This window comes from Elephas maximus, chromosome 3, assembly GCF_024166365.1.
Source record: "Elephas maximus indicus isolate mEleMax1 chromosome 3, mEleMax1 primary haplotype, whole genome shotgun sequence".
Classification (NCBI taxonomy): Eukaryota; Metazoa; Chordata; class Mammalia; order Proboscidea; family Elephantidae; genus Elephas; species Elephas maximus.
This window is the reverse complement of record NC_064821.1, coordinates 191,029,801-191,055,743: the sequence shown is the minus strand read 5'-3', so window position 1 is coordinate 191,055,743 and position 25,943 is coordinate 191,029,801. Positions and strand designations below refer to the sequence as shown.

The window sequence follows — 25,943 nt, the reverse complement described above, 5'->3', positions numbered from 1 at the left end:
GAGTGGGTCTAGAACATGGTAGCATCACACGCCACACCATCCAGAAAATCCAGGTTCACAGAGCACTGAAAAAACCTTCCAAAGGCACGGCTGAAGCACCAGCTCAGAAACAAGAATTTGAATGAATGGAAAAGCATACTTCAGGATGCAAAATATGCATTGAATCTTTCTCTTCCCTCAGCTAAGATTCATGGTTGTCCCTACCTGTCATCACTCCCAATGACCCATTTAGGTAGTTTGTGCTTCTTATTCCTGTAACTCTGGTTTCCTCAGGGTTAAAGGTCCTGGTCCCAGACGTGGAACATACTTGCCATGGGACACAGCAAAGATTTCATTCAACTAAAAGCTGAAGCTGCCACCAAAGAAGCTCCTTGTGTCCGGGGACCAACAGGGAGAAGATAAGTCACCATCATGCAGAAGTAATTCATCCTGAGAAGCAGGAGGAAATAGGGCTGCTGTTATACAAGAAGGGCAGGGAGGACTTTGTGTAGAACCCAGGTGATTCACTTGGTCACCTCCTAGTCCCACTGTAAGCGTAAAGAGACATATGTAGCAACTCTAGACTGAGAACAATATGGTAGCCTAGGGCTCACACTCCTGAGAAATAAGGATTTGGGTCACACCATTAGGAAAGCCATCAAGACCTGCCAAGGTGATAAGTAAAGATAAGGAGAATTTAGAATGCATAGTGGAGAAATAAGGGAATATGTGTACAATCTGTGTCCCTGAGACTAGATACAGTGATGGGGGCTGTAATTCATTCACTCTTCTGAGTTTGTGCTTCAGGAAAAGAGGCCCATGGGAACCATGGAGGCCTTCTCCATTGACCAGTATTGAAGAGTAAATCTGTGTAGGGAAAGGGGTGGACTGTGGAGGTCATAACAAATATGCCAATTGGATCTCCTGCATAGTTGATTGACAGTCCCAGTTGTTGCCTCTCCAAAACCAGCACTACACTTGCACTGAGGCCATGCTTCCTGAAGGCTTTTCTCAGCCAATGACTGAGTGTGGCAGGGCTTTGTGAAATATGTGGAATTCCTCACTGGACAGCTTTGGCTTGTGGACTCCCAATAGGCTTAGCTGAGCCTTTCTTGGAACTGTACTGCAGCCTGAGACCCTTCCTACCCAATCCTATTTCCTTCCCCCTTTCCTTCACAGGTGTCAAATCTGTATTGCAGTCTGAATGATCTCCCTGCCTTCTCTTGATCCCTTGCTGTGGAAATTTTGACTGGTACTACATTCAATCTGTAAATGAATTTGAAGAGAACTGTCATTTTTATAAGATAGAATCTTTAAAAATTCATGAATATGGCATACTTCTTTATTTATCTAGGCCCTCTCTAACTTCTCCGAATAAAATTTGTCATTTTTTATACAGAGATGCTGCACATATTTCATTGGATTCATACCTACATATTTATTGTTTTGGTATGATATTTAAAAATTATAGTCAAAAGTAAGAACAGTGGTATTTTAAAATTACATTTCTCTATTTGTTGCTTATATAGACAAGTGCAATTTATGTGTAATGATCTTCTATTCAGTGTCTTTGCGAAATTAATTATGAATTCCGATAGTTTGCCTGTAGATTCTTTTCGATTTCCTTGTAATCAGATCGCCTGAAAATAATGTCAGTTCTATTTTTTCTTTTCCAATAATTACACTTTAATTTTTCATCTTATTGCACTTTAAGACTCCTTCTCCCTCCCTCTCGTATAAAATGGAATAAAGGTGCTCATAACATAGACTCTCGAATCATGCTTGATCTCAGAGGGAAAGATTTGTTTGCTATAGGCTCTCTGTAGGTACTTTACATCAGATTAAAACAGTGTCCTGTTTATAGTTTGTGTCTTAGTTATCTAGTGGTGCTACAACAGAAATACCACAAGTGGATGGTTTTAACAAAGAGATATTTATTTTCTCACAGGCTAGAAGCCCAAATTCAGTGCTTCAGGTCCAGAGGAAGGCTTTTTCTCTCTGTTGGCTCTGGGGGAAGATCCTTTTCCTCAAACTTCCCCTGGTCAAGGAGCTTCTCTGTTCAGGGACCGTGGGTCCAAAGGACACAGTCTGCTTTCTTGGTGGTATGAGGTCCCCAACTCTGCTTGCTTCCGTTTCCTTTTATCTCTTATAAGATAAAAGGTGATGCAGGCCACACCCCAGGGAAACTCCCTTTACACTGGATCCGGGATGTGATTTGAGCGAGGGTGTTACATCCCACCCTGATCCTCTTTAGCCACAGGCAGAGATTTACATAGGTAAATCACAAAATGGAAGAGAACCACACAATACTGGAAATCATGGCCTAACCAACTTGACACGTATTTTTTGGGGGTCACAACAGAATCCATGACATTTTGCAAAGGTTTTTGTTAACATGATCGGATGTCGAATTTTTTTCAAATGCATATTTTGCATCTATTGAGATGATCTTTTTTTTTTTACTTCATTCTTTTGGTGTGGTGAATTACTCTGATTTAAAGATATTAAACTACTTCGAATTACTGGAATAAACTCCACTTAGTCATGATAAGTTATCTTTTCTATATATCCATGGACTCCATTTTGTTTAGTGTTGCATCTATGTTCATTTGAGAGATTTTTTATTGTCTGTAATTTTCCATCAGATCAACTTTGGTGAGAGGGAGCGGATGCTGTTGGGTCCATACATATCCATTTGTGCCTTTAAAAAAAAAAAAAGAAAGAAACCTCAAAACAAAAAACCTAACTCTTTGCCATCTAGCCGATTCCAACTCATAGCAACCATGTAGAACAGAGTAGGACTGATCCATAGGGCTTCCAAGGGATGGCTGGTGGATTTGAACTGGGACCTTTTGGTTATCAGCCGAGCTCTTAACCGTTGCAGCAGCAGGGCTCCATCTACCCTGTTAACCACTACCGATTATGTCCCCCTCGATGGTTAAATTTTCCTTCCTGTCCTCTGCCATTCAGGAATTCCATCATCCACACTGATATTAAGAAGCCCAGTTCCATAGTAGCATTCTTCACTATTATTCCCAGTTTGCAGTGGATAGCTCCCATTGAACTTGTCAAAGATGCTGTTGTCTCTCTCGAGTGTTTTTCTTGTGGCCTTATGAGGGGAGTGTCCTCTGGCTCTCCTAAGGAACACGATCAAGTGATGGGCTCTCAGTTATTGCCTGGTAAATTCATTCTAACCGAGCCTTCCAAGTCATTCTTCAATACTGTGCCCAGGAAGTTCTGACAACTCTACCTCATTTCTGAAGGTCATCAGTGTGTAGTAACCAAACATCAAGGAGTCATTTTGGCAAACCGTTTGGACCAGCTCCAGATGTCCTTGCCTAAAATTGAATCCCAAGTCATGGACTAGTGCCCCTTTGTCAGTGAAATCTCTCTTATTCAACCCTTTATCTTAGCTGCCTCGTCTAACACTCCCCAAAGCCCCAGTGCCGTCTAGTCTATAGGATAGAGTAAGATCCTTAAATTCTCCATTTCTTCCTGCTGGTTCATGGTAATTAGGTTCTGAAATTCCTTTGGCATGCAAACTATTTTTTTTTTCTTTTTAAACCAGAGCAGGGCTTGTACTTCCGATTGTGTTTAGGCCTGCCTCTTGTTATTGTCTTGCAGCAACAAGGTGTAGTAAGATAAATTTCCTGGGGAACAAGCGTCTGGGAGGCACCTGCTTTATATGAGGTCATTGCCTGGTTTTCAGGGAAGGGGAGGCTGTTTTTTTCTGGCAATGAGAAAGGCTCAGAGTAATTTGGAGGATTCTATCATCCAAATACCCAAGCCATGGTATTTTCAATCGCATCATAAGCATGTGAAAGCTGGACAGTGAATAAGAAAGTCTGAAGTAGAATTGACGTCTTTGAATTGTGGTGTTGGTGAAGCATATTGAACATACCATGGACTGCCAAAAGAACGAACAAATCTGTCTTGGAAGAAGTGCAAGCAGAATGCTCCTTAGAAGCGAGGATGGAGAGACTGGGTCTTACATACTTTGGACGTGTTGTCAGGAGGGATTAGCTCCTGGAGAAGGACATTATGGTTGACAGAGTACAGGGTCAGTGGAAAAGAGGAGGATACTCAACCAGGCGGATTGACACAGTGGCTGGAACAATGAGCTCAAGCATAACAATGATTTTAAGGATGGCTCAGGACCGCGCAGTGTTTCGTTATGTTGTGCATAGGGTCACTATGAGTTGGAACGAACACCATGTCACCTAAGGAAAACAACATCATGCAAATGTCCCCATCCCAGCTCTCAGGTTCTAATCTTCCCTAATTAGGCCTCTGACCTTGGTAGAGAAGTCAAACACTATGCATTTAGTCTCCTTTACAGCTCTGTCACCATGATAATCAGGTACTGGGCCTCAGTTTTGTGCACAGTATGCCCTGTAGTCATAGGAGATTAAAGTCTCTTTAAATGTTACCCTAGAAGTGCTGTCTTTTGCTGCATGCCCAGTATTTTCTTTTTTCAAAACCTCCAATTATGTAAAAAGAAGCCTCCCCATGCTACTGTCTTATAAGCATCATCGCCTCCACACAGAGTAACTGTTGTAGCACTTGATCTCCCAGTGCTTTTCCTTCCACCTGCGTCTAATCCAGGTCACCAGAGGGAGAACTTCAGTAATTATGCTGTCCCTATATACCAGGGGTTTGATCGCTTCATTTACCACTGGTGATGGGGTTTCTATAGCCTTAAGAGAAGAGGAAGATCTATTCTAGATCCCATATCGAGACTCTGATTTTGAGGGTCATTCCTGATACCAATTGTCTTAATTCAGGGTCCTTGGAAAACAGAGTCTAAGGCAAAGCATATGTACCAATCCTTCATTTTGGTGTGTGGCGTGTGTGCATGCTTGCGTGTGTGTGTATGTATAATTCCAGGGAAACAAGAGAGAAGGGAATAGAAGTAAGGAGGCAAGAAGGGACAGCATAAATAGTGTGGTGGATTACTGAGCTGACCACTGCTTCTTAAGAAAACAGAGCTGGGTGCTTGGTCACAGAGGATGTCTCCAGAGAGGTCATATGGGAGCACTACATCTTGGAACAGTCTGTCAGGGATGGGCATGGGGAGGAAAAGTGAGCGAATTATCTACCGATTCCTTCCTTCTCGTCTTTTGTCAGTTTATGTCTGCCTCATAGGACTTTAACTCCTCCCACACTCGCGCTTTGCAGAGGTGGCTGCAAAGCCCTAACACACATGAGTGTTTGCAGTACATGGACCCCCGGCAACACTGCCCATGGTAGTTCTATTTCTAGCTTTAAGGACAGGCCAAATCGTTTTCCAAAGTGGCTGTAGCATTTTACATTCCCACTAGCAGTGTATAAGTGTTCCAGTCTCTTCACAGCCTCTCCAACATTTATTATTTTGTGCTTTTTGAATTAATGCCAGCCATGTTGGAGTGAGATGGAATCTCATTGTAGTTTTCATTTGCATTTCTCTAGTGGCTAATGATCATGAGCATTTCCTCATGTATCTGTTAGCTACCTGAATGTCTTCTTTAGTGAAGTGCCTGTTCATATCCTTTGTCCATTTTTTAATTGGGTTGTCTTTTTGTAGTTGAGTTTTTGCAGTATCATGTAGATTTTGGAGATCAGGCGCTGATTGGAAATGTCACAGCTAAAAGCTTTTTCCCAGTCTGTAGGTAGTCTTTTTACTCTTTTGGTGAAGTCTTTGGATGAGCACAGGTGTTTGATTTTTAGGAGCTCCCAGTTTTCTAGTTATTCTTCTGCACTGCTATTAATGTTTTGTATACTCTTTATGTCGGAATTGACTCGCCAGCACTGGGTTTTGGAATACTGTTTATGCCATGTATTAGGATACCTAGCATTGTCCCTATTTTTTCTTCCACGATCTTTATCATTTTATATTTTATATAGGTCTTTGATCCAGTTTGAGTCCTTTTCTGTGCATGGTGTGAGGTACGGGTCTTGTTTCATTTTTTTGCAGATAGATATCCAGTTATGCCAGCATCACTTGTTAAAAAGACTGCCTTTTCCCTAATTAGCTGACTTTGGGCCTTTGTCAAATATCATCTGCTCATATGTGGAAGGATTTATGTCTGGATTCTCAATTCTGTCCCATTGGTCTATATATCTGTTGTTGTACCAGTACCAGGCTGTTTTGAGTACTGTGGCAGTATAATAGGTTCTAAAATCAGGTGGAGCGAGGCCTGCCACTTTGTTCTTCTTTTTCAGTGTTGCTTTACTTATCCAGGGCCTCTTTCCCTTCCCTAGGAAGTTGGTGATTGTTTCTCCATTTCATTAAAAAATGCTTTTGGAATTTGGATCAGAATTGCATTGTTTATCTATAGATGCCTTTTGGTAGAAGAGACATTTTTACAATGTTAAGTCTTTCTATCCATGCGCAGAGTATGTTTTTCCACTTATGTAGGTCTCTTTTAGTTTCTTGCAGCAGAGCCTTGTAGTTTTCTTCGTATAGGTCTTTTACATGTCTGGTAAGATTTATTCCTAAGTATTTTATCTTCTTGGGGGCTACTGTAAATTGTGTTGATTTGGTGATTTCCTCCTCAATGTTCTTTTTGTTGGTGTAGAGGAATCCAACTGATTTTTGTATGTTTACCTCGTATCATGATACTCTGCTGAACTCTTCTATTAGTTTCAGTAGCTTCCTTGAGGATTCTTAAGGGTTTTCTGCATATAAGATCATGTCATCTGCAAACAGAGATACTTTTACTTCTTTCTTGCCAATCTGGATGACCTTTATTTCTTTACCTAGCTTAATTTCTCTGGCTAGGACTCCAGCACAGTGTTGAATTCCAGTGATGTTTAACGGCATCCTTCTCTGGTTCCCGATCTCAAGGGGAATGCTTTCAGAATCTGTGCATTTAGGGTGACGTTGTCTGTTGGCTTTGTGGAGATGCCCTTCATTATGTTGAGGAATTTTCCTTCTATTTCTATTTTGCTGAGAGTTTTTATCATGAATGGATGTCGAACTTTGTCAAATGCATTTTCTGCATCACTTGATAAAATCATGTGGTTTTTGTCTTTTGTTTCATTTACATGATGAATTACATTAATTGTTTTTTTAGTGTTGAACCACCGCTGGTATGAATCCCACTTGGTCATGGTGAATTATTTTTTTTGATATGTTGTTAAATTCTATTGGCTAGAATTTTGTTGAGGATTTTTGTATGTAAGTTCATGAGGGATATAGGTCTGTAATTTTCCTTTTTTGTGGTCTTTACCTTGTTTTGGTATCAGGGATATGCTGGCCTCCTAGAATGAGTTTGGCAGCATTCCATCCTTTTCTATGCTCTGAAATACCTTTAGTAGTAGTGGTGTTAATTCTTCTCTGAATGTTTGGTAGAACTCTGCAGTGAGGCCGTCAGAGCCAGGGCTTTTTCTGTTGGCAGTTATTTGATTTCCTTTTCAATTTCCTATTTTGCTCTGGGTGTATTTACTTGTTCTAACGCTGTTCGTGTTAGTTTAGGTAGATAGTGTGTTTCTAGGAATTCATCCATTTCTTCCTGGTTTTCAATTTTGTTAGAGTACAATTTTTCATAGCAATCTGATATGATTCTTTTAATTTCAGTTGGGTCTGCTGTGATATCGCCCATCTCATATCTTATTTGGGGTATTTGCTTCATCTCTTGTTTTTCTTTTTTCAGTCTGGCCAATGGTTATCAGTTTTGTTAATTTTTTTCAAAGAAGCAGCTTTTTGTCTTGATAATTCTTTCAATTGTTTTTCTGTTCTGTAATTCATTTCATTCTTCTCTAATTTTTATTATTTGCTTTCTTCTTGTGCCTGAGGGTTCACTCCCTATATTTTCAGCAGAAAGACAATTAACCAAGGGTGTCAAGGGCTTATAACTCTTTGGAGGGCTGGAGGAGAGGAAGTTAGAGAGCCACTGCGGAACTGTTGCTGCCAAGGTGAACCTTTTCGGCTGAGACCCAGAATTTAGAAAACTGGTTCTAGGATGGCTACCACCATGGCACCACCATAGCTCCCATGGCCACAGAGCAGATGACTGGACAGTGTCACTGAGGGTACAGCTTCTGTGAACACTTACCTGTGTTGGAGCTGGCTTTGCAGCTGCCTCGGCTGCACCTTCCAAATCTCTCTGGAGATTCTCAACCTCATCATATCTGGGCCCTGGATGCAAAAAATCTCAGATGTGATTTTCCACTTTCAGTCTCCAAATAGGAGAGATTGAGAGATTGATTTCCGTTCTGACAACAGAGCTGAATTTGGATCTCGACAATGGCTTCTGGTGTACCCCCGGGGTCCCCACGTGGCTGTGTGGTGAGATGATACTGAAGTGTCTCACTGAGCATCATCTCTGGCTGAGTGTCAGTCCTTCCTCTGTTAGTAATCGCAGTCTCCCTCTGGGGATTTCTGTGAAGATCTGGCAGTATGATGTCAGTGAAGGTGTTTCTTAAAACATAGTGATCTTCCCTGATGGAAAAGGTATTGTTCCCAGGAAATGGTGGCCACAGACAGCTCTCACAGAGGGGCTCATATCCTGAACAGTGTGACAACCAAGGCTTTGTGAATCACAGAGGACGCACTCACTGCTGTCATTGCCCTGAGGCCCACATTTTCCTAGATGGAGGTACCTGTGGGATTATTCTGTGTGGGGTCACCTGTTCTGGAGTCTGGGCTCCTGCAGGGAAGGCAATGGTGTGACCCCTTGCCCAGCCCAGATGATAACAGGATCAGAGGCTCAGCAAGAGGTCGGTATGATTAGGAGAGGGCTTTGAAGTCTGAGAGATCTGGGTTTAAATCCTGACTTTGTCGTATTCTATCTGAGTAACCTTGAGAAACCCAGCCTCAGTCCCAATTTGCTCATCTGTAAGAAGGGAAAATACCTACCTCACAGTGGTAGAGAGCCTTATGTGAACTCACAGGGCTTTCATGGGACTCTGAGGCGATGTACATAAAACAGTAACCCACCGCGTGGCTCTTTACAGTACCTGCAAAAGGAGGCAGTTATTACTAACCATGCATAGAATGTTGTGGAATGACTGAATGAAGAAACTGGTGTTTCTTCCCTCCCAGATCCCTAGATTCCATCATCCTTGAGCTATGGCAATGTACTCAACTCTGTCCACATCTCTCTTGCATGGGGCCTCCTCCCACTGGCCAGGAGCCTGGGCTGGGCAGAATTGTGGTGATGTGGCCTGATAGTGATAGATACTGGAGACGCAGGATATCTAGACGGAAGTTTTGAGTATAGCTTCGTCGGTGTTTCTTCCCACCCAAGGTGGCGCAATGTTTGGGGAAACTAATGAACACTGCCACAGGGCACCCAACCTCTGGGGAGATCCCAGGCTGAGCTACATAAAGGGCCTACTTTGTGCCCAGACGTACAATCTCACTAATTTCCTCCTCCGTGATCATCCTCAGCTCTAGTAAGTTTGCACCTGTCTCTGTTCTTTCCTAGGAGTCATGCCTGGTGCCCACCTGGTCTGGTGCCTGCAGCTGTGGGGGAATACTAACCTGGCCTGGAAGTCAGTATGGGTGGGTTCTGTAACTAATAGAGTGGGACCTTGTGCTTGTCCTGGCAAATCCTATATCCCTTCTTCTCCACCGGTCTCAGTTGGGGGCTGGCTTGGCTAGATGATCTTGTTATTCCTCTTGGCTCAGTATTAGGTGTTTTTCTGAGAGCTGTCAGGTAAAAAATATCTTCCTTCTGTAGCTCTTGGTTTTCTTTACTCCCTGGTTTCAGTGCACTCTTTTGGCTGAAGGTCTTCCAAAATAACTCTGGGAAGGTCTTGGAGGGTGGAGAGGTCAGAATTGGTGGTGGCTGTGTACCGAGGTGGATTGTTGGGGAATTAAACTTGGGCCTCCTGTTGGGAAGGTGGGAATTCTACCACTGTGTTGGATAGCCAGAATCCCAGGATTCTCGAGCTGATTTCTCAGGCTGGTGGTCCTTGGTGGAAGTGGGGAGAATGGGGTAGACCAAAGGCTATGTTTGATGGGAATGTCTTGCCTTGGGATTTGATGCTTCTCTTTGTTATCTTGCTCCCAACTGGGTGAGCCGGAAGACATCGTATACCCATCCCCTGCAGGTCAGCCCCTGCTCCTCACTAACACAGCCTTGATCTCCACTGTTTCCCGCCCTCTCCTCTCAGACTCCGATAGGAATGGTGTCAGGACCGAGGACTCAGCTCCACTCTCTCCTCCCTGAGACCAACTTACCTCGCCATTTGAGAAAGACAAGTTCCTGTTGTTCTGTCTTATCTCAGTCCTCACTCATTCCTTAGCCTTGTCCTTCAAACTCTCTTCTACCCAGTTCATTCTCATTGATTTCTTGTCTGTAGACTCTTGTCTTGGAATAAAAGGCAAGATGAGCAACATTGCAGCTGAGAAAGTCAAGATATGCGACACTCCATCTGAGAATTTGGTACTGAACTTGGTCAATCTGTTTCATCGATACACTGGGTATGATGATAAGATCAATAGGGAAAACTTGTTGAAGCTGCTGAGGGAGAACTTCCCCAACTTCCCCAAAGACTGTGTGAGTAGGGGTCTGGCTTGTCTGGGGCAAGAAGATGCTGTGTATGTGTGTGTAGGGAGGAGACGGGGTGGGTGGATGGAGTCCATGGGCTTCGGCATGTCTGAGGCAGGGCTAGTCCCATGTAGAGGCAGAATGGAAGATTTTAGGAGCTCAGGACAAAGAGTCATGCTCTTTTTTCTCCTGGGCATGTGTCCTGCCCCTGCTGTTCCCTGCTGCATGACCCTGGACAAATCACCCACAATGTGATCCTTAGTTTTCTCATCTGCGAAGGGAGATAATAGAACTTAATTTCCTGAGGTGGTGTTGTTGAAATGAAATGATTTATTTGAAAATGAGAAAAAGTGGTGGGTATATTAGAGACTCAAGAAAGTGTTATGATTGTTAAAGTCAGTGAACAGACTAAAGCATCTGCCCTCCTACTGGTCACTGAGAGTTCCCCCAAGGGTCTGGTTGCCTTGGGGTAAAAGGTTGCCTCCTAAAGACTCCTCTTCACATTTTCCTGGGAGAAGGGGTTATTGTTAGCTGCTTTTCAGCATCATAGGAGCATGCAAGCCTTCACTCCAAGGTGAGTGGTGGCTGTGCACCAAGGTACATTGGTGGGCAGTTGAATTCGGGTCTCCTGTTTGGAAGGTGGAAATTCTACCACCGTGGGAATTCTACCACAGTACTACCACTGCCTCTGGAAGAAGAGGTTAACATAGTGAGAATCATGCACCCTACAGACAGGGCCACCACCTTTTACACAGGCAAAGTGCATTCATAGCCCTAATTTCATTTAAGTGTGAGAAGGAATCATTAGCACAGATAGAGACTAAGGAACAGAATAAATGGGGCTGAACTGATAGGTTTTGATGGGAAAGAATTCAAGTGTGAAGAGCATTAGAGAATGAGGAGAGTAACTGGCTGGGTTGTATTAGTCCACTGGGGGAAGAATGAGGACAGTGCATCTGAAATTAAGGTGGTGGAGGAGCCTGAGTCCACTTGTCATTTACCAGTGTACTGCCCATGCAAGTTGCCATTTTTGGCCAGAAATCTCTAGTGACGAGTGAGGGCTTGACTGCTTGACCCGAACTCTCCATCCCCATAGCCTCACCTGGCCACCACACCTTTGTTTCAGCCTAGGTGTTGTCTCTTTATCTGTCTCTATTCTCCTCTTCCCCCTGGATAATATTTTTATGTTTGTTTGTATGTTTTTTAACCCCACAGGAAAGAAGGGGCAAAAATTACTTATGCAATGTCTTTGATGAAAAAGACAAGAATAAGGATAAGAAGATTGACTTTTCTGAGTTTCTGTCTGTAGTGGGAGACATAGCCACTGACTACCACAAACAGAGCCATGGTGCGCCGCCCTGTTCCGGGGGATGCCAGTGATCCCTGGCCAGTCCAGCCTAGAGGCCTCCAGAGACCCCCAAAACAATAAAGTATCTCCTTGCACCTGATACTTGGTATTACTTCTTCCTTCTTTTTCGTGGTATGAGTGGACAAATGGACAAATACTGACTCTCGGCTTTGTAGACTTTCTACAAGGGGGTTCAACCCAGCTGACATTTCCTCCAGACAGGCCTTCCTGGTCTTTCGCCAGGCCCACTTCTGCTCCTCAGGGCCCCAATGTAGCCCAACTGGTGGCATAGCAGGAGGGCCCTGCTAGTATGGCACATGCTCTTTTTTCTCCTGGATAGAGCTGGGATCCTGGGGTGTCCCTTCGTCTCCCAAGTGGTGCCTGTCTGTGCTTGAGTGTATAGGGGGTGGGGCATCTCAGGTGTGGCACTGAGATGTCCATCACCCATCTGGCTGTTTAGGAAAGAGCAAGGAGGAGGAGCAGATGCTTTATTTCCTAGTCCTTCAGTGAAGTTGCTTTTAAGAGCCATGGAGGAGTTGGATCTCTCCTCTGAGGTCAAAAGTACATCCTGGGCCAAAGTCATGCCTTCCCCTTGAGCCTGAGCGCCAGTGGGCATTTTCTTTATTTGTCACTATCGTGAATGGGAAGAGGCAGCCGGGTTCTGAGAAGCAGCTCCGCCTCCAAAAGTCCATGGATTTGATTTTTTTGTGCTTGTGTGTGTTAATCTGCTGAAGGTGTGTGTGTTTGTGTGTGTTTATGCGTGTGTGTGTGTGTGAATGAGTGGGTGCTTCTGCTCTGAGGTGTTTCTCCTCACTGCGGCATGAGACATGTGTACTGTGGAGACAGAAGTGAGGGAACAGTGAAGGTTTGAAGAGCTTGTTGTCTAGTGGGGCAGTCCCACAGGAAGCAGGTGAAAGAATAGGGCTGGTTAAAGTGCACACTTGTTCTGTGTTCCCTTATGGGTGCTGGAAGGAGTCTTCCCTCAGTGGGATACTTGGAAAAAAAACTAATCTTTTGACCAGATAAAGTGGGAAATGAGAAACAAACTCCCAGTGTGGGATCCTCTGCTTGGGGTCACACACTGCTGGGTACTTAGGACTCAGAAACCAACATGGCACAGGGGCTGCCTTCCCAGCCCTGGCTCTCTGGAGGACACCAATCCCCTTGTGACCTCTTCCCTGGGATGGCAGGGTCTGTTCACTCTTGGCTTGCTCAAGCCTGAAAGAGACAGGAGGCAGGAGGGGTCAGTATTCACTTCCATCCCCAGTGCCATTTCCAGGCCATGTCCCCTACATCTCCTCCTTGAGGTTCACTCCATCTCATTCCTTCACTCCTATCTGCTTGGTCACAGTGGCCTATTAACCTATTGGTCATGCCCATCTTTCAACCTGACCTGCTGTTTCCTTCTCTATCCCACCCACAGGATATGCTTGAGATAAGATAATAATCCTTTACTAATTAACTAACTAACAAGTCCCTCCTCACCTATTCCTCCTCTCTACTTGGGGTCCCCTTCCACTCTGGGCTTTGTCACAAATTGGCTGCACTCCTTTCTGACATTCTCCTATCCACCTACTTCTGCTTAGCCTTTCTGTTCCTTCTCTCCCTCGCTTTCATTTCCCCTACTTTTCAAACAAATCAGGACCTTGGGTCTCTAAGCCTCTTCTTCTTCTCTCTTCCTGTCAACCTTGGTTGGTGTCACCTCCTTCCCTCAGCCTACCCTCCATGATCCACCACCACAACTCAACTTCGCTTTTATCTTTTCTTGACCCACACCTGTTTTGCAACATCCCAGTCTAGAATCATTCTCAACTTTTACCACCTCTCTTCCTCTACTCAGGGTGGTGATCTGTGATGGTTAATTTTGTGCCATGGCCTGGAAGCTGGTCTCCTGCCTCCCTCGTTGACAGCATTTTTCTCTGAACTCTTCCTAACAGCTATGCTCTGGGTATAGATCCAAGTACTTGCGAATCCGCACAGCACTCCATGCTGTTTCCTGCTTTCATTACATTTGCTGTCTCTGTTTCCTCTGCCTGAAATTTCTTTCTTAGTCTTGCCTGCCTTGGAACATCTCGTCTTAATTCTGAGTTTAAGTGTCATCTTCTCTGTAGTGATTGTAATTGGAGGTGACCCCAAGGATGTAATAACTTCCCTTTCGTGTCTCTATTGTCCATTATGCTTCTTTTACTTCTGGCATCCACAACACCTACTTCATTTATCTGATCTCCTGTATAATATGAGCTTGTAGAGGGCAGAGAGTGTTGGCACCTCTGGATCCTCAACACCTGGCAGTATACCTGGCACAGAGTAGATGTTTATAAACGTTTGTTCACACAAAACTCCTCTGAAAATTGATTGAATTTAACCCCGAAGTTCTTCTGCCCTTCGTGATAAGGGCAGACTGCAAAGTGGCTCTGGCACCTGTCAGAATATTTACAGACCCTAGTAGATAAGAATATTGCATCAGGGTAATCAAGAGTCCAAACAGCTGTTGGGGTCATCTATAGAATCATGAAAATGGATTCTTGCAAAGGCAGGCATTGGAACCTGGGTGGTGTTTTAGACTGGGTACTCTAGAGAGCTTTATGTGTTGCCGTCGAGTTGATTCCAAGTCATAGTGGCCCTATAGGATGGAGTAGAACTGCCCCATAAGATTATCAAGGAGCAGCTGCTGGATTTGACCAGCCAGCCTTCTGGTTAGTTGCCATAGTTATCTCAAGGAAATGGCTCATGCAGTTTTAAGAGACTTTCAAGTCCCCAGCCTGTGTGTCACGTGTCAGGTTGGAGAATTCTCCTGGCTCACACAGTAGCAGGGGCTGATGAATTGAAGATTGGCAAGTCAGAGGGTAGGCTGCTAGCTCATAGGCTGTGGAGGTTGGTGAACCCAAGAGCAGAGGTGAGATAGTAGGCTGTTGCCTCACAGCCTGGAGAGGCCTACAACCCCCAAGATTGGCAGTCAATATGGCAGTCCACTGGCTCAAGTCCCAAGAACCAGAGTTCGGATGATGACGAGTGGGATGCAAGGTCAGGAGTGAGCAAAAGCCAGAGAGCTTTGCCAGAACGTCCTCAAATATTGGATGCAGGCCACACCCTTGAGGGGACCCCCTTACAACAGGTGGCTGATCATATCAGATCAAATCATGGAAGTGATTACATTATATCACAATATCAAGGATAAATACATGATTACATAAGTGCCAAAACTACATCTTTACATAACTGCCAAACTACATCATTACATAACAGTCAAATCACTGAGAATCATGGCCCAGCCAAGTTGAAAAACATCCTTACCTATCACAGTCCACCCCTTGTCAACCTGGCACCTGTACACATCTCATTAAACCATACACAATCTCTGAATAAAGACAATTATGGAGTCATACTTGCACCCAACATAACTATCATGCAAATAATCAAAAACCAGTTTACATCTATATTTTATAAATGACAAAAACAAAAATATTCAATGCACAAATGCTAAGAAGGAATACTTATAACAATTAGAATCCTTGTTTCTGCAGCTGGGTATGTGGTTGTAACTGGTATTTAGAACTACCGTCTTCCACCACCCATTTTGCATCCCCTTTGCCCTCAGCAAGCACTTTAGCTGGTTGTGGTTCTTTGCTTGGCGGGGCGATGCAACCTTCATTCCTGAAGGGTCTGGGCCATTAGTAGTCATGTCCGAATTGGACTGCTGTAGTTTTCCATTGAGTGTAATCACAGATGATGGTAGTACTTAGAGATGTCCTAAGGGATCTCGTATATTCCGGACATACTCTTCATTACCTCCATTATGTAATATGAATCTTATTTCCACATGGTAATCAGGGTCAATCACACCAGCCAATGTAGTAACTCTCTTATTTGTCTGTTGATCCAGAAACATGAGGTGTGGCTAGGAGGCATTCTTAATTTCCAGTTCAGTGGAATCAGTGCTGTGTCTTCTTGTGGTTGCATTACTTCCTTTGGAACTAAGACCGCTAGACCCACAAAGCATAGGGAACGGGAAACAAAAATTTCATGAGTGGGTCGCTAGGGGTAATAGTGAGTGGTGCCATTCCCATTTCCACCCCTTGATTCCTGGACCCATGAATCCTGGCTATGGGAGAAACAAAATCATATATCGGACCCTGGTTTAGAGTATATACAACTTTCTGGAGAACATTGCCCCAGCCCTGCAAGGTATTGCCACCTAGTTTGTGTTTTAATTGTCTTTAGAAGACCATTCCATTATTCTATTAAGCCAGCTGCTTCAGAATGATGGAGAACATGGTAATACCAGTGAATTCCATGAGGGTGGGCCCATTGTTGCACTTCATTTGCTGTGAAGTGAGTCCCTTGTTTTGAGGCGATGCTGTGGGATACCATGCTAGTGGAAAAAGCATTCTGTCAACCCAAGGATTGTAGTTTTGGCAGAAACATTGCATGTAGGGAAGGCAAATCTATATCCAGATTAAGTATCTGTTCTTGTAAGAACAAAATGCTGCCCTTTCCATGATGGAAGCAGTCCAATGTAATCAACCTGCTACCAGGCTGCTGGTTGAGCACCTTGAGGAATGGTGTCATATCAGGGACTCAATGTTGGTCTCTTGTATTGGCAGATTGGGCACTCAGCAGTGGCTGTATCCAAGTCAGCCGTGGTCAGTGGAAGTCCATTTTACTGAGCTCAAGGATAACCTCCATCCCTGCCACCATGACCACTTCATTCATGACTCCACTGAGCAATGACCCGAGTGGCTGAGAAAGAAGATGACTTGTTTTCATGGAACGTGTCTTCCTATCCACTTGATTGTTAAAATACTCTTCTGCCAAGAGCATCCTTCGGTGAACATTCACATCAGAAACAAATATATTCGCTTCTCTAGTGCATTCAGAGAAGTCTATCCACATACTTCTTCCCCGTACCCCCTTATCTCCTATTTCCAATCAAGTTCCTCTCAAGTCCCTGACCAATCAGCCAAAGCCCTGGCCACAGTCCGTGAATCAGTACAGAATTGCACATCTGGCCATTTCTCCTTCCAAACAAAATGAAGTGCCTGGTGCACTGCTTGATGTTCTGCCCATTGGGAGAATTGTCCTTCAGCACTGACCTTCAGGAAGAAAGGGCCTATAGTGCTGTCACTGTCCACTGTTGAGTGGTGCCTGCATATCGTGCAGAACCATCTGTACACCAGGCATGATTATCTCTTCCTGAGTCACCTGATCCTAAGGAACTCCCCATGAGGGCTTAGTTGCATACTGGGAGAGGGTAGGTAATGTGACAGGTGTTGAGACCCTAGGCATTTGGGCCACTTCCTCATTCAACTTACTTGTACCTTTGGGCCCTGCTTGGGCCCAGTCTCATACATAACACTTCCGTTTAATGACGGAGTACTGCTGTGTACATCTGACTTTATGGTTCTGTCAGTCAGACAACACCCAGTTCCTGATAGGAACTTCAGGCCATACGGTCACTTGGTGGTCTATGATTAAGCACGGTTAAGTGTTCCGTCTCTCCTAAGGCTCAGTAACAAGCCAAAAGCTGTTTTTCAAAAGGAGAGCAGTTATCTTCAGAGGATGACAGGGTTTTGCTCCAAAATCCTAAGGGCCTGCACTGTGATTTACCAATAGTGGCTTGCAAAAACTCCAAACAACATCTCTGTCTGCCACTGACATTTCAAATGCCATTGGATCAACTGGATTATATGGCCCAAGTGGCAGAGCAGCTTGCGGAGCCGCCTGAAGGTGTTGAAGATCCTTCTCTTGTCCTGGGCCCCAATTCAAACTAGCAGTTTTCAAGTCACTTGATACATAGGCCAGAGTAACACACCCAAATCAGGAATATGTTGTCTCTAAAATTCAAAGAGATTCACAAGTCATTGTGCAGCCTTTTTAGTTGTGAGAGGAGCCAGACGCAAGAACTTATCTTTCGCTTTAGAAGAAATGTCTCAACATGCCCCATACCACAAGACCCCTAGATATTTCACTGAGGTGGAAGGTGCCTAAATTTTTGTTGCATTAATTTCCCACCTTCTAGCATGCAAATGTTTTACCTATAAGTCCAGAGTCATTGACACTGCTTCTTTACTAGGTCCAATCAGCATAATGTCATCAATGTAATGGAGGAGTGTGACATCTTGTGGAAAGTAAGGGTGATCAAGTTTCCTGCAGACTAAATTATGACATAGGGGTGGAGAGTTGATATACCTCTGATCTAGGACAGTGAAGATGTACTGCTGGCCTTGCTACCTGGAGTCAAAGTGCTTCTGGTGTGCATTCATAAACTAGAATTGAGAAAAATGCATTGGCCAAATCACTAACTGAATACAAGGTAGCAGGAGATGTATTAATTTGCTGAAGCAGTGAAACCACATCTGGCATAGTAGCTGCAATTATGGTCAGCACCTGGCGAAGTTTATGATGATGCACTCTTATTTGCCAAGATCCATCTATTTTTTGCACAGGCCAAATAGGCAAGTTGAATAGGAATGTGGTGAGCATCACCACCTGTGGCTCCTTCAAGTCGTTGATTGTGGCAGTAATGTCTGCAATCCCTCCATCAATGTGGTACTGCTTTTGGCTTCCTATTTTCTCAGGTAGGGGTAGTTTTAATGGCTTCCATTTGGGTTTTCCTACCATAATAGCCTTTACTCCACTTCAGGGATCCAATGTGGGGGTGCTGAGTGTTGTTGGGTATATCTTTTCCAGTTAGGCATTCGGGATCTGGGGAAATCACTAAAGAATGGATTTGGGGACCCAGTGTAACGTGAACCTGAGCTAAGACTCCATTAAAACTTGATCTTCCTATGCCCTCACTCTGACTGGTGGGCCACAGTGTCATTTTGGGTCTCCTGAAATTAGTGTCAGTTCAGAGCCACTATCTGGTAATACCCAGAAATTCTGATTATTTCCTTTTCCCCAGTGAACATTGAGTGTTGTAAAAGGCTGTAGATCTCCTTGGGGAAGGCTGGCAGTAAGATTAACAGCATAGATTTTTGGCAGTGCAGTGGGATCCTTCATCAAGGAACATGGCCTCCTCTTCATCCAGTGGATTGTGGGTCTGGAAACTCCCTCAAGCCTGGGAATTGACTGAGGGGACATGACTATCTATTCTTGCAATTTGAGTTAGACTGCTGTTCATTTGACCTAGAATTCTTCTACTTGTACAGATCAAGTAAGTATTTAGTAGATTTCCCATCCATTTCACTCCTAGGGAGACCATGACTAAGTTCCAACTCCATAAGTCCATATGAGTCAGACTGTTCTCATTATGGCTTTGACTCCACTGGCCATTATGGTAACCAAGCCCACCTTGTCCTTGGTGATTGAGTGCTACCACTTGGCCTCTACCACCACAGTGTTCAGTTAGCTGCATTGTATTTAGGTGTCTCAATTCAGTTAGGATACCTCCCACTGCGAAATCTAACTTACGTAAAATAGCAATAATAGCAGCCTTTAAAGATGCTGGGGCTCCCTTCACAAATTTGTTCCCCACTGTTGTGGTAAAAGATGGGTCCTCTGGACACTCCATGTGTGGGTCTGTTGGTCCAGTCTACCATATCCCTAAGGCTTTGGACACCTTTTTCTACAGTATACCTTGGCGGGTCTGGTGTTTCAAAACGATTTAATATGGGCCACCATGTAACCCATTCTTCAATGAACCAACCATATAAATTATTAGATTATTTTCTAACCTCTTGAGCTGAAACATTGAATGAAGAATCTGAGCTTAGTGGGCCCATAGCAATAATCTCAGACCGATCCAACTTTATGTTTCTTGCACTATTCTCCTTTAAAAGCCTTTCTCACACATATTCCCATTTCTGTTTGTACATATTAGAAAAGCCAAGCAGTTATTTTGAAATGTAGAGTACCTCTTCCTGGGTCACACTTTGTACTTCACCTTTTGGGACTCCCTGGGACTTACATCTAGTTATAGGTCTGAAAGCAAAAATGGGTGTTGGGGATGTGTTCTGAGAACATTCAGCAATGTCCTGTAAGGCTTCTGTCTTAGGTTATGCCCTAAGCAATGAGTCAGATGCAGTGCCAGGCAATATCTTAGACAAAGGCTCTTCAGACACAGCTGGGTTAATCTCATCAGATGAGGGTGGAGAGGTTAATGATTTGACTGGAGATTCTGACTTAGCAGACAAAGATGCAGTAATCTATTCAGAGGGCAGTGAGAAGAATGGTTCTGTTGGCGGGAATGATTCAAGAGAATTTTGGGGCTCAGTATCCACAGCTTCCTGATTATCTACCCATATGCCCTCATCTCACATTTAAGGGTCCTATATCTTCCCAAACCATAATCTCACTTTAACTTCAGAAACCATTAGAGGTTGGGAATTCAATTGGCATTATAATTCAGCCACTCTTATGAGATTCTGGGTTTGTTTTTGGCAATATCAGCTCATTTACTACAAGAATAAGGTTTTCTTCCAGGGCACAGGGGGCAACATTGAGGTCACTTGTGTGGCACTTGAGCTGTGACTCTGAAGTTCTGAGCTCACCTCTTTCTTTTACCAGTTTGTCTAGCGAAAGTATGACCAACAAGCTAGCTTCCTTATACTTCTCATTCTGACAAAATTGTGGAAAAATATGATACATACAATCATTTCGAGCTTTGCCTGTCACCAATACTTCATCTATTGGTGGTGACATTTTGCGTATTTCTATTGCCACCTCATGCCATGGATTAGCAAGGCCCTCTTTATTACTGGAAGCTGAGTCATCAACATCTTCAAGACTAAGCAAACTTGAGAACCGGTTTAGAAAACTCACCCTTTTAATTTTCTTTATATATAGAGAGAGGGATAGAGAGAGATTTATCTCAAAGAAATGGCTCATGCACGTGTAGAGGCTGCAAATCCGTGGGTTAAGAATCAGGCTGGAGGCTTCTTCTGTCTCATGTAGCTGCTAGGGCTGAAAAATCCAAGATCAGGAGGTAAGAGAGCAGGCTGCGGGCTTATAGGCTGTGGAGGCTGATGAATCCCAAGATCAGCATGCAGTGTGGTAGGCTGCTAGCTCACATGCCAAGACCCAGAAGTCAGATGATGATGAGTGCGATGCAGGATCCAGAGTGAGCAAAAGCCAGAAAGCCTTGCCAGAATGTCCATAACCATTGGATGTAGGCCACAGCCCTGAGGCAACTCTTCTTACAACTGATTGGCTGATCACATCACATCCCATCATGGAGGTGATTACATTATATTACAAAATGGAAGATAACTACATAATTACATCACTGCCAAATTACATCATTACATAACTGTCTAACGACTGAGAACCATGGCCCAGCCAAGTTGACACACAACCTTTAAATTCTCCACTTTCTGCATGGACCCACAATTGTTGCTTCAATTCTGAGCAGCACAGCTGACATGATGCTGGAACTTTAGACAGATCATTGCCAGAGCAGGGCCCCTAGATTTTGAACATTCTACTCTCTTACTCCACCTTCTAGCTTCAGTGCTGAGCTTCCCTGCACAAGCTGTGTTCACTTTCTACCTTCTGCTCAGATAAGTTTTAGGACTCACCAGTCTGTATTATATTTTCTCTTTTTGTTTGTCTGCATCCAGAGATGTGAGCTTCTTGAGGCCAGGACCTTTGGAACTGACATATAACTCATGTGTGTTGGCCTGTAAATATTCTGACAGGTGTCAGAGGCACTTGGCAGTCTGCCTTATTCACTAGGGGAGAGGAGCTTGGGGTTCAATTGATTTAATTTTCAGAGGAGTTTAGTGTCAAGCCCATGGCTCAACTGTGAACAAGACAACTGGGACAGTGAACTCAGCCACACCCCTGAGCTCAAAATTTTAATTAGACAGTTCAAGAAAAATTGCTTTGAAAAGGATGAGCATTGAGCTGGATCCTATGATGCCGAGGTTGAAGATGTCCTAAATGTGCAACTTTTCCAAACTGCTCTACCACTCCATCATCTCTACCATCAACTAATCCCTCTCCCTTCAAGACTCTCCCTCCCTTCTTTGGGTTCTGTAATTCACTGCAACATCTTATAGAACTCACAGACCATAGAAACCATATAAATGGCTCATGAAGTTGTGGAGGCTGGCAAGTCCCAAATCTGAGTCAGGTGGAAGCTTCTCCTGACCCACATGGCTACAGGGGCGGATGAACCCCAACTGGCAGTTCAGACCACAGGCTGCGGGCTCACAAGGCTGCAGAATCAGGTCAGATGATAAGCTGCTGGCCCATGGGGTTTTGGAAGTCTGCGAATCCCATAGTCGGCATGTCAGACAGCATGGCTCTGGCTCAAGTCCCAAGAACTGGAGGTCAATTGATCATGAACTAGATTTAGGATTCCGATGCAGAGAGAGACTATCCTGCCAGTTTATCCACACGGATACCTTACATGTAGGCCACACTGCAGGCAAGGGCATAACTTGAGTAAGGGTGGGACTTGAGTCAAGCTCTCCTGCAAGACTGCAATCCAAGACATACCCTATACCAATCCTGCCTCATCAACATTAGAGGTCAAGACCTGTGACCCAAAAAATGGAGGAGAACCATATAATATTGGGAATCTTGATCTAATCAAGTGGGCACATAACCATAATCATCACATGATCCATATACCTGATTTGCATAGTCCCACTCCATCATTGTGTGTGAGTCACAAAGCCCATGGCTAGAAGGGGCATATGAAGTAATTCATTACACCACATCTGTGTTTTAATTTTCAGGAAATTCCAAGGAATTGGATGGGAGCCTAATGTTACTGTTTAGACTGGTGAGGAAAGGGCAATACAGAGCAGTGTTTAAGAGTCTGAGTTTTGGAGTCAGACCCATTATGTTTGGGTGTTGTTTTTGCCCTTGCTGATGTATGAAGTCTTTCACTCAAAAGCAATTGGTAACTATTTCTGTTATTATTACTTTTTGTGTTGTTATTGTATTGGTTTGGAGATCTTCTTGGATCATTACCAATTCTCCCAAACTCAGGTCATAGTTGCTTTTCAGGGAGATGTTGCCACTCCAAGAAGAACTAAAGAATCCTGTGTTCACACGAGATGCCATTACCTCTTGCCCAGAGGCATAAGCATGACCTGTTGGGGAATACTTTGTTTGAGGCACTGAATGCTCCTGCCTTTCTTCTACCACCCACTCTGCCTCCTGCTTCCCATCTCTGGCTCACATCAGTAGACAATCCTTTGTAGGAGTTCTTTCTTCTTGCCTTGAGGCACTGGGGCTTAGAGCTCTTTTGTGCTTAAGATGCTCATTCTTTTTGGAGAACCATTTTCCTAGCCATTCCTCCTCTGGTGTTTACAAAGATATACAAACAACAAAAGGATTTTTTTAAAAAATAATTTTTATTGTGCTTTAAGTGAAAGTTTACAAATCAAGTCAGTCTCTTACACAAAAACCCATATACACCTTGATACATACTCCTATTTACTTTCATCCAAATGAGACAGCCCGCTCTCTCCCTCCACTCTCTCTTTTCGTGTCCACTTCATCAGCTTCTAACCCCCTCCACCCTCTCATCTCCCCTCCAGGCAGAAGATGCCAACATAGTCTCAAGTGTCCACCTGATTCAAGAAGCTCACTTCTCATCAGCATCCCTCTCCAACCCATTGTACAGTCCAACCCTTGTCTGAAGAGTTGGCTTTGGGAATGGTTCCTGTCCTGGGCTAACAGAAGGTCTAAGGGTCATGACCACCGGGGTCCTTCTAGTCTCAGTCAGACATTACGTCTGGTCTTTTACGAGAATTTGGTGTCTGCATCCCACTGCTCTCCTGCTCCCTCAGGGGTTCTCTGTTGCGTTCCCTGTGAAGGCAGTCATCGGTTGTAGCCAGGCACCATCTAGGTCTTCTGGTCTGAGGATGATGTAGTCACTGGTTCATGTGGCCCTGTCTGTCTCTTAGGCTTGTAATCTCCTTTTGTCCTTGGTGTTCTTCATTCTCCTTCGATTCAGGTGCGTTGAGACCAATTGATGTATCTTAGATGGCTGCTTGCTAGCGTTTAAGACCCTAGACGCCACTCTTCAAAGTGGGATGCAGAATGTTTTCTTAATAGATTTTATTATGCCAATTGATTAGATGTCCCCTGAAACCATGGTCCCCAGATCCCTACCCCTGCTACGGTGGCCTTTGAAGATTTCATTTTATTCAGGAATGTTCTTTGCTTTTGGTTCAGTCCAACTGTGCTGACCTCCCCTGTATTGTGTACTGTCTTCCCTTCACCTAACTAGTTCTTATCTATTATCTAATTAGTGAATGTCCCTCTCCTACCCTTTCTCCCTCCCCCCTCTTAACCACAAAAGAATGTTTTCTTCTCAGTTTAAACTATTTATCAAGTTCTTATAATAGTGGTGTTACACAATATTTGTCCTTTTGCAAGTAGTTTCACTCAGCATAATGCCTTCCAGGTTCCTCCATGTTATGAAATGTTTCAGATTCCTCACTGTTCTTTATCGATGCGTAGTATTCCATTGTGTGAATATACCATAATTTATTTATCCATTCATCCGTTGATGGGCACCTTGGTTTCTTGCATGTTTTTGCTATTGTAAACAGTGCTGCAAGAAACATGTGTGTGCATATATCTATTAGCGTAAAGGCTCTTATTTCTCTACGATATATTCCAAGGATTGGGGTTGCTGGATGGTATAGTAGTTCTATATGTAGCTTTTTAAGGAAGTGCCAAATTGATTTCCAAAGTGGTTGTACCACTTGACATTCCCACCAGCAGTGTATAAATGTTCCAATCTCTCCACAGGATCGCCAACATTTATTATTTTGTGTTTTTTGGATTAATGCCAGCCTTGTTGGAGTGAGATGAAATCTCATTGTAGTTTTGATCTGCATTTCTCTAATGACTAATGATCATGAACATTTCCTCATGTATCTGTTAGCTATCTGAATGTCTGCTTTAGTGAACTGTCTGTTCATATCTTTTGCCCATTTTTTAATTGGGTTATTTGCCTTTGCAGTTGAGTTTTTGCAGTATCATGTAGATTTTAGAGATCAGGCGCTGATCAGAAATGTCATAGCTAAAAACTTTTTCCCAGTCTGTAGGTAGTCTTTTTACTCTTTTGGTGAAGTCTTTGGATGAGCATAGGTGTTTGATTTTTAGGAGCTCCCAGTTATCTAGTTTTCCTTGTACATTCTTTATAATGTTTTGTATACTGTTTATGTATTAGGGCTCCTAATGTTGTCCCTCTTTTTTCTTCCATGATCTTTATCGTTTTATATTTTATATTTAGGTCTTTGACCCATTTTGAGTTAGTTTTTGTACATGGAGTGAAGTATGGGTCTCAACAAAAGCATTTTATTGCAGCATTTTTTTATTCTAAGAAAAAAGTCAGGAAATAAATGTCAAGCTGAACAGATTTCAAAGAGCTGCTCGAAAAAACAAAGTAAAGTATTATGCTGATATGTGTAAAAAGCTGGAGATTGAAAACCAAAAGGGAAGGACATGCTCAGGATTTCTTGAGCTATAAGAACTGAAGAAAAAATTCAAGTCTTGAGTTGCAATACTCAAGGATTCTAGGGGGAAAATATTAAATGATTTAGAAAGCATAAAAAGAAGGTGGAAGGAATACAGGGAGTCTCTATACCATAAAGAATTGGTCAGTGTTCACCCGTTTCAGAAGGCAGCATATGATCAGGAACCAGTGGTACTGAAGGAAGAAGTCCAAGGTGCACTGAAGTGATTGGCAAAAATCAAGGCTCCAGGAATTGACGGAATATTAGTTGAGATGTTTCAACAAATGGACACTGTGCTGGAACTGCTCACTCATCTATGCCAAGAAATCTGGATGGCAGCTACCCGGGCAATCGACTGGAAGACATCCATATTTATGCCCATTACCAAGAAAGGTGATCCAACTGAATGTGGAAATTATCGAGCAATACATTAATATCACATGCAAGCAATATTTTGCTGGAGGTCATTCAAAAGTGGCTGCATAAGTATATCAACAGGAAACTGCCAGAAATTCAAGCCGTGTTTAGAAGAGGATGTGGAACCAGGGATATCATTGTTGATGTCATATGGATCCTGGCTGAAAGCAGAGAATACCAGAAAGATGTTTACCTGTGTTTTATTGACTACACTAAGGCATTCGACTGTGTGGATCACAACAAATTATGGATAACATTGAGGAGAATGTGAATTCAGGAACACTTAATATTGCT

At 43.5% G+C, this 25,943-nt stretch overlaps 1 protein-coding gene across 1 annotated transcript; it reads left to right on the top strand.

Moving 5' to 3' along the window:
• The first annotated feature begins 10,295 nt into the window (after window positions 1-10,295).
• LOC126071481 (protein S100-A7-like) lies at window positions 10,296-11,837 on the top strand. Its single transcript, XM_049875674.1, has 2 exons — window positions 10,296-10,466; window positions 11,673-11,837. Exons 1-2 carry the CDS (start codon window positions 10,296-10,298, stop codon window positions 11,835-11,837), a joined length of 336 nt encoding a protein of 111 aa, XP_049731631.1.
• The last annotated feature ends 14,106 nt before the right edge of the window (window positions 11,838-25,943 follow it).